The sequence below is a fragment of the Myodes glareolus genome, chromosome 8 (genome assembly GCF_982192425.1).
Source record: "Myodes glareolus chromosome 8, mMyoGla1.1, whole genome shotgun sequence".
NCBI lineage: Eukaryota > Metazoa > Chordata > Mammalia > Rodentia > Cricetidae > Myodes > Myodes glareolus.
In genome coordinates this window covers 97,393,819-97,403,296 of record NC_142033.1, presented here as the reverse complement: position 1 = coordinate 97,403,296, position 9,478 = coordinate 97,393,819, and the positions used below count along the sequence as shown (strand labels likewise).

At 44.3% G+C, this 9,478-nt stretch overlaps 1 protein-coding gene across 1 annotated transcript; it reads right to left on the bottom strand.

Annotated features, from left to right (window-relative positions):
• Positions 1-710: 710 nt before the first annotated feature.
• Positions 711-1,491, bottom strand: LOC148121223 (endogenous retrovirus group K member 6 Pro protein-like). Its single transcript, XM_087909494.1, has 2 exons — positions 1,433-1,491; positions 711-1,137 (listed from the first exon to the last, which is right to left on the bottom strand). The coding sequence occupies exons 1-2, from the start codon at positions 1,489-1,491 to the stop codon at positions 711-713; spliced, it is 486 nt and encodes a 161-aa protein (XP_087765620.1).
• Between the last annotated feature and the right edge of the window lie 7,987 nt (positions 1,492-9,478).

Sequence of the window (9,478 nt, the reverse complement as noted above, 5' to 3'; positions counted from 1 at the left end):
TTTTATTCCTGTTTGCAACAGCTGATGTCCCAAATATTGATATGGGAACTGCTGTTGTACTTTATCAGCAGCAATCACCAGCCCAGCATGTGCTAGACACTCCTGCAGGTCGGCAAAGGCCTCAAGAACTATTTTTGGTTCCTGTCCAGCGAGGAGAATGTCATCAATGTAGTGGATCACATACAGTTGAGGATATTTCTGTCTAATTGGGGCAATAACTTTTGCTACAAACACCTGACAAATGGCCGGACTACATGACATTCCTTGTGGCAAAGTCTTCCACTGATAGCGTTTGAAAGGCTCTACAAGATTTGTGGAAGGCACACTGAAAGCAAATTTATCAGAGTCTTTAGGGTACAGGGGAATGGTAAAAAAACAATCCTTCAGGTCAATAACTAACAGATGGTATCCAGCAGGGATACCCACTGGCTGTGGCAAACCTGGTTGGGTGCTACCCATTATTTCCATGCAAGCATTTACGGCTCTAAGATCCTGCAACAGTCTCCATCTACCCGATTTCTTTTTAACCACGAAAATAGGTGTATTCCAGGGGGAAGTGGAGGGCACTACACGCCCTGCCTCCAGCTGTTCCTGGACCAAGGTCTGAGCAGCCAGTAGTTTCTCCTTACTAAGGGGCAATTGCTCAATCCAACCAGGTTTTTCAGTTTTCCATTTAATAGGTATATAATCTGGCTGCTCTGCAATGGCCCCTAAGAAAAATTTCCTAGCCCTGCACGCTGTCCAGGCAATTGCTGGATCAAGTTCTTGTCAGCTAAGGTCTGAACGTCTCCCTGGAGATTTTTTCCCAGACCTCGGCCGGGGACAAAGCCCTGATTAGCTAGCATGCGCCGCACGGGTTCCGTGGTTAGCACCGCTCCCATAGCCTGTAACACATCTCTTCCCCACAGGTTAAGAGGAAGGTGTTCTAGAACATAAGGTTTAAAAACGCCAGTGTGGCCCTCTTCGTCCTTCCAGTCAAGATATTGTGTGCTGCGCTCCGGGGAGCTGGCTACACCGACCCCCTGTAACACAGTGCAGGCCAGCTGAAGGGGCCAGGTAGCAGGCCAATGTTCCTTAGCAACCACAGACGAGTCAGTCCCGGTGTCAGGGAGGCCCGTGAATTTCTTCCCACGGATGCTTAAAGCGAGAGCGGGGCGGTCCTTTAGGCTAGCGACCCAGAATGTCCCAGAATGTCCCAGGGGATTTATCGGAGTCAAGCTCTTTGCCTCCTCGTACTTGTTTATTTAAAGGATTAGCAGAGAGAAAACTGCGCAGGAGAATCAGTTGGGCTATCCTCTCCCCACGGGGGATGACAAGGACCCCCACGGTGGCTTCCACCATAACTTTAATCTCTCCCGAATGACTGCTATCTATAATGCCTGGCAAAACTTTAATTCCCTTAAGCACAGAACTGCTTCGGCCCAGCACTAACCCCACAGAGCTCTCCGGAATAGGTCCAAACACTTCAGTCCCTAATGCTTGTGCCCCCATCTGCGGTGTTAACACTGCCCGGGCAGAGGCGCAGAGAACTAATCCTGTGCCTCCTGGGGTGCTTCGGGCAAGTTCGCAGACAGTGAGGCGCTTCTTTGAGGAATGAATCTGATCTGAGCATTTGGCATGCTCATAGCCCCGTACGCTTGCGTTTTCGGGGCCCGAGGCTGACCCCTCTTTCCGTTTTTTGACACAGGTAGGGGAATGCCCTGACTGTCGGTTTTAGACCAGCAGTTGCTTGCCCAGTGCGTTCCTTTCTGGCATCTGGGGCAGACACCAGGGCTGCTCCTAGCAAGATCAACCACTCCTCTAATAGCTGGGCAGTCCTTTCTAATATGCCCAGGCTTTCCACACTGAAAGCAACTTTTTGATCCAGTTTTGGCTGCAACCTCCCTAGGGGCAGAAGTGACCACCTGTCCCACCATAGTAGAAGGAACTACGCCTCTGCACAGATGAATAAAATCATCCAGGTCCTTGTTTCTATGCAGGCACAAAACCTCCTGGCAAGACCTGTTAGCATTTTCATAGGCTAACAGCTTTACAGCTGGCAAGTAAGAATTAATATCCCCAAGAGTACGACTGCCCACCTCTAAGAGGCGGTTTATAAATGCAGAATAAGACTCTGTAGGTCCCTGTACAATTTTTGAGAGTAATTCTCCTGTTCCTTCAACTGGTAGAGATTTCCAGGCCTTTATCACTGCGGCAGCCACCAGAGCGCAAACTGCGGGATCGTAAGTGGTTTGCACTGTGAGATCAGAATATTGACTCCCTCCAAGTAACACATCAAGGTCATGCTGGGAGAAACTGGCGGTGGCATTAAGCCCCGTGGTTTCCTTGCAAATCTTTCGCAAATCACCTTTCCATAGTAAGAATTCACCCCCAGAGAGACAGGCCTTGCAAAGTTGTATCCAATCGCTGGGTGTAAGGTTGAGCTTAACAAAGGACTCCAGCAATGTCACAGTGAAGGAAGCGCGAGCACCATAAGCAACGACCGCCTCCTTTAATTGCTTGACAATCTTAAAGGTCAGGGAGTCAGGCTGTCTGATGTTAAGTACTTGCCGGCCTTCAGCGGAACAAACTGCCCTATCTCTACCGAGATTATCAGGCCTGTTTGAAAACTCCCGAGTTTCTGCCTCCAGATTAACAGGGGCGAAAGCAGTAGCACAACGGTTTGGAGTGGCAGAAAATGTTCTTTGCAGAGGAGGCCTAATGGTGGCATCTCTACTAGTGGCCCCGCCTTCCTCCTTCTCTAGCTGTTTGGTTAGAAGTGCAATTTCGCCTTCTAATATTTCCTCTTCCTCATCTAAATTATCAATGCTTTTGACTTCTTGATCCTCAAAACTCCTGATAGAGCTCACAGATTCTACTCTCTGAATTTCCTCAAGGGTTTTGTTCAAAACCTCTAACTGTTCCTTCACTAAAACATCTTCACTAAGGAGGGCATCTCTGATAAGACGCCACAGCAAATAGATCGCTAGGGGGACGGCTTTAGTTCCCTGTTCTCTCTGTGCAACACGTAAATCAGCCCTAACTTGTTCCCAGTCCTCGATATTAAGATTTCCTGTTAACGAGAACCAAGGACTGAGCTCTGAAATTACCTTGATGGTCCCTTGTGCTGTGTCACCTTTGATCCTGGTGCCTAGCTTTTCCACGAGCTGCAGTAGCTGATCTGCTAACTGCCCTTCTAACTCCGAAGTGGACATTTCGGCACCCATTTTCCTTTTTTTTTCTATTTCCTCAAAATCAAGTTTATTCTCCCCCCTTATCATACGTGCACAATTGCACACTATAAAAACTGGCCAGTTTCCGGATCGTGGGGGGACCCTTACCTCTTTGGGGTTCTCGTGGTGGATCCACAGACGGCAGAACGCGGTTCTTCAGTCCTTCTTTAAGGGCCCACCCAGGGACACCATCTGTTAGCTTCCGCACTTTTCTGTGGATACCCAGGCCTAATCCAGGAGCGCGCTTTCCTGAACCAGGGCCACGAGAATGGACGATTGTCCTAAGGGTTTAAGTAGACAAAGACACAAGAGACCTGCTTGCTTGCCAGAGAGTAAAAAAGCCGCTCTTTATTAACTCAGGTCGGGTATATATACCAGGAGGCAAGAGGGTTCAAAAGGGCATGGCCCCCTCCCATCAGGAGCAGTAGAATAGATTGATACATTCCCAGAGCCTCAGGCAGGATCAGCTATGGGGGAGGCAGGCGTGGGAGGCGTGTAGGGCCCGCAGCTGCAACCTTGTTTACAGGTTAAATTACCATAACAAAACAGCCAAATTCTTTCTAAGCTACCCTCAAGCCAGTGCTCGTGCAGAATCTCCAGGGGCCAGAGGTCAAACAGCCCTGCGAAATGCCAAGGAAGAAAAGGGAAAAAGACTTGGGTACCTACAGTCATGTTCAACCTTCTTAGCTATCAGGGAAATGCAAATCAAAACAACTTTGAGATATTATCTTACACCTGTCAGAATAGCTAAAATGAGAAACATCAATGATAGCCTATGCTGGAGAGGATGTGGAGTGAGGGGAACACTCATTCATTGTGTGTTGGTGGGAATGCAAACTTGTGCAGCCACTTGGAAATCAGTGTGGCAGTTTCTCAGGAAACTGGGAGTCAAACTACCTCAGGACCCAGCAATTATACTCTTGGGAATATACCCAAGAGATGTCCTATCATACTACAAAAGCATTTGTTCAACTAGGTTCATAGCAGCACTATTTGTAATAGCCAGAACCTGAAAACAACCTAGGTGCCCCTCAATAGAAGAATGGTTAAAGAAGTTGTGGAACATATACACATTAGAGTTTTATTCAGCAGTAAAAAACAATGTCATCTTGAATTTTGCATGCAAATGGATGGAAATAGAAAATGCTTTACTGAGTGAGACCCAAAAAAAGGAATATGGTATGTACTCACTCATAAGTGGATTCTAGCCATAATTAAAGGACATTGAGACTATAATTCCTGATCCTAGAGAAGCTAAATAAGAAGGTGCACCTAAAGAAAATCATATAGTTATCCTCCTAGATATTGGAAGTAGACAAGATTGCCAGGCAAAACTTGAGTGCACGGGGGTGTGGTGGGGTGGATGTAAGGGGAAATGGGTAGAGAGAAGGGAGAAGGGGAAGATTCGGGAAAGCTTGGAGGAATGGGATGGGTGGAATGGAATAAGGGTGGATATGGAAGCAGGGGAGTAAATATCTTAATTAAGGGATCCATTTTAGGGTTTGCAAGAGACTTGATTCTAGAGGGTTTCCCAGGTACAAGGAGAGGTCCCCAGATTGTTCCTTGGGCAGCAGAGGAGAGGGTGCCTGAACTGGCCTCGTCCCATAGCCATACTGATGAATATCTTGCATATCACCATAGAACCGTCATCTGGCGATGGATGGAGATAGAGACAGAGACCTACACTGGAGCACTGGACTTAGCTCCCAAGGTCCAAACGAGGAGCAGAAGGAGGGAGAACATGAACAAGGAAGTCAGGATCATGTGGGGTGCGTCTACCCACTAAGACAGTGGAATTGATTTAATGGGAGCTCACCAAGGCCAGCTGGACTGGGAGTGATGGAGCATGTGATCAAACCAGACTTTCTGAATGTGGCTGGCAATGAAGGCTGACTGAGAAGCCAAGGACAAAGGCAGTGGGTTTTGATTCTACTGCATGGACTGACTTTGTGGGAACCTGGTGTGTTTGGATGCTCACCTTTAAAGACATGGATGGAGGGAGGAGGACCTTGGACTTCCCACAGGACAGAGAACCCTGACTGCTCTTAGGACTAGAGAGGGAGGGGAAGGTTGGGAGCGGGAGGGAAAAGGGAGGCGGGGAGGAGGTGGAAGTTTTTAATACATAAATTAATTAATTAAAAACCCAAATTTTAGGAGATTTTGGAGAAAATAGATTCAAGTATGGAAAATTTAGAAATAGAGTCAACCCATGTCTTATCTCCTGAAATGTGAACCATCTTCGGTCAGCATATCTTCAGTGAGTGTACTCCTTGCCCCCAACCACTAAGTAGACATCAGAGTGTTTTAGTAACATCAGACTGATTGTGACGGCGTGCTAGTGATTGTGTTCATATATCCCTGATGTTTTTTTAATAATGATTCCAGAGTATAAGAGTAATGATGCTGATGATTGTTTTACTGTGTATTGGTGCTATTGTCTTTTATTATTATTAGTTCTTACTATGAACCTCTTGGTTCACTTAATTTATGAATAAGCATAAGCATAGTTATGTGTATTGAGAAAAAGCATAGGGATTGATACCCTCTCTAGTTCACGACTTCTGGAATGAATGCTTCATAGACGTGGTAACTACTATACTTTCTACTTTCTAGTTTGGTTTTTTTTTCTTTTTTTTTCTTGTTCTGTGAGACAATAGCCTAGGTTGGTGAGGAACTCTTTATGTAGCCCATGATGCCTCACATTCTCCAGTATCCTCCTGTCTCAGCTTCTAACGGATGGATTATAATTATGAGCTGCCACTTGCAGTTGAGTTCTACTTTTGATGATGATAAATTCCAAAACTTCATTTCTATTGAGGTGAAGTAAGACTTTTCTGTAAGAGGAGGGCCTGCTTGTTCATCCCAGCCACCGGGCTAGCTTAGCCCCAAAATAACCACACAGAAATTGTATTAATTAAAACACTGCTTGGCCCATTAGCACTAACTTCTTATTGTCTAACTTTTATATTAATTTAACTCGTTTCTATTAATCTGCATATCACCACATGGTAGTGGCTTACTGGCAAAGATTCTAACTTGCAACAGTCTCAGGCAGAGGATCCATGGTGTCTCTCTGATTTGGCCCTTCTTTCTCCCAGCATTCAATTCCATCTCACCTCCTACCTAAGTTCTACTCTATCCTCAGGCCAAGGTAGTTTCTTTATTTATTAACCAAGAAAAGCAGCACACAGACAGATGGACCTCCCACACCATTTCCCTTTTTCTGTTTAAAAAACAAAAAAGGAAGGTTATAGGTATGAGCTGCCACTTGTAGTCAAGCAATACTTTTGATGATGACAAATTCCATAACTTCATTGCTATTGATGTGAAGTAAGACTCTTCCTCCTTTGCACTAAACCCTAGTGGGAAACCCTTTGGAAGGATGCAGATCCTGTTAGTTCCCAGTTCAGTGTTGTGTGGGAGAGGAGCAACAGTGAATCAGCAGTCTGGAGTGGGTAAGAGGTTCCTTGATTCCCTGGTCATTTGCTGTAAAGTCCTTTGCTTTTGTAGGGCAGCTGAGCTGGTCTCACTTTCCACATCCCTTCCTGGCCCTCCATGTTCATAACCTCCCTAGTTCTTGGCAAGCTGTCAAAGGCAGTTCCTCTTTTGTAGTCTCTACATGCACAATATCAGTCTGATTCTTTCTTCTTTGATCCAAATGGAAGTTGGTCCCTCTGCTACTATTAAGCTTCCAAAAGCTCAGGTTTGGAATTTCTGAGTGAACATTTTTGCCCTACAGAGGCTAAAAGCCTCCTTTCCTCCCACGGACCTGCCTGAGCTGCTGCAGTGAGTCTGGGGCCTCTTCAAGGTCCCTACAGACTCAGTTGATTAACAAAGCAGTGTGGATAAATCGGAGAGATAAGTATTTGCTTTTCTGGTTTGTAGCACATGAGAAAAGGTGAGACAACCTTGTGAGAAATGAGGGCAATAATCCTAGCAATCCCATAGGGTTGCTTTAGCGAGTAAATAAGTTCACAAGAACTGAACTATAAACAGGGACTGCCTGTCAGTCTTGTCTTTGCACAGACAACACTGAGGAGGATCTTCAGACTGCGGGGAAAACACATTTGAAGGCTAATTCTGTCATTTAGAATCAGTAAAGCTCTGCCCAAGGAAATCTAACCTGGGAGTAAGGGAGACTTGCCTCATCAACTCAACCACAAGACTTCTATCCTTGTAGAGTGTCGAGCTGTGTCTAAATCCACAAATTTTCAGTTCAGCTTTGCATGTGAGAGGCTTCCACCACCAGAGGGCGCTAAGAAAGGTCACAGAAACCTGCTCATAGGACTGGATACTTGTCAAAGAAGACTGTGGCATTAACCATTGGGATTAACTCAACCCAGTGGTTTTAGAAGCGTCATTGATGTAGTCCACTCTCCTAAAATGCCACTGAGAGGAATGGGCAAAGGTTGTGGTAGTCCACATCTTATTTCGCAAATCTACCTAAATCTATATATTTAAAGAATCTAACATCTATACAGAAGGGAAATTAGGGCTAAATGCATTATTTTAAGAAATAGAATAGAAACAGGAATATAAAGGCCTTAGAATCCAGTGAGAAGCTGGACAACCCTGTCACCCTTGTAGTGCAGGCTGCTGATTGACTGGTAGCAGTACCACATATTCCCAAGTCCACAGAAGCTGTGTGATGGTGATGCTTGGAAAATCAGCAATAGATCCGCAGAGTCGCTTCAGGCTAGGTTTTCCTTTGTAGGTTTTCCAGGTAGCGATCACCAGTGAGTGCAGTTTGGTCTTCTTTCAAAGGTCTTCATTAGCTCATTGGTCTCAGGAGCTGCAGGAAGCAGGGCCAACTCTTTGAGGCCAAGCAGTATTTGATTCTGCATGACCTGAGACTGGTAAGTTGCTTGTTTACTTTCTTAGTTTCCTTTAAAGGGAAACTCACAGTTGTTACCCAAGTATTTAAAAGTGGTTGGTTAGATTTTTTTTTCCAATCTTTTGGAATATTTGAAAATAACTTACCTTTTCAAGATAAGGACGGAGGAGAAATTCTCTTATTTTTAAAATTAAAAATTACTTTGTGTGTGTTTGTGTGTGTATGAGAGAGAGAGAGAGAGAGAGAGAGAGAGAGAGAGAGAGAAAGAGAGAGAGAGAAGAAAGAGAGAAAGAGAGAGAGAGAGAACTGTAGCATATGCATGCATATCAAAAGGCAACTTTGGAGAGCTGGGTCTCTCCTTCCACTTTGTTTAGGCACTATTATTCTTATTGCTTCTGCCACAGAGCATATTTCAAGCTATCTTATGGCATCTTTAGGTCCTGCTCTCTCTCTCTCTCTCTCTCTCTCTCACACACACACACACACACACACACACACACACAAACACACACACACACACACACACCACATAAATAAAAGTAATTTTTTTAAAAAAAAATATCTCTGATTCTTGTTGTTAGAGAGTTCCCCCTAGGCATGACAGGGAAAATATACCCATGAAATCTCAATAATACGATTGCCTGAACAAGACCAGTATAACTGCAAAAATAGTTGACATGCCAACCCGGGCAGGGAAATTACACATGGAAATCCTACCCCTATATGAAGAACTATAGGTGGTCCATGTCTGCAGAGAAAGAGTCAGAGTCCTGCATAGAATGCCCAAACCAAAAATACAAGCAACACTAAATGGACTCTGTAAACTATATGTATATTATTATTACTACATGTAATATATATAGTATATATATATACATATATGTAATAATCAAAGAAGAAATCATAAATTTGGGAGGGGGACATGAGAGGAATTGGAGAGGGGAGTAGGGTGTGGTGTAAGTAATGTAAATACAGTGTTTATACAAAGATCTAAATAAAAACACTGTATATTAAAACATTTGAATTGCTTAATGGTTTGCTGTATGCAGGACCCAATTCTCTTAACTCTGCATTTATTTTTCTGGCTAGTTATTTTGCAGATTGAAATGAGCCTTTAGGCAAAAAGAAATTGAAAGTTGTCATGGGGTGCCATCTGCTGGAGAAGCAGTACAATAGACTTTTTAAAAGGAATAAAGAGTTTCCTTGCATGGGGGAAAGAACTTGAATGTGGAATGGATGAAAACAAGAGAAGAGATGTAATGTTTATATTTTACTTAATGCTGGAATTTTTACTTCAACTATAGTATGCAATATTTACGTGGTAGTTTGCTTTAACGTTTGGCAAGGTATTAGCCTAGAGAAACCAGCATTTACTTCAAATCCTGAAACTTCCAAATGGCTAAGACCTTTGCACTCTTGCGCTGCAGATGAG

Coding starts and splice junctions, on each gene's coding strand:
- LOC148121223 (XM_087909494.1), bottom strand. CDS start 1,491: ATGGGGGCACAAGCATTAGGGACTGAAGTGTTTGGACCTATTCCGGAG. Junction 1,138..1,432: donor ATTCCGGAGAGCTCTGTGGG/GTTAGTGCTGGG, acceptor TCTCGCTTTAAG/CATCCGTGGGAAGAAATTCA.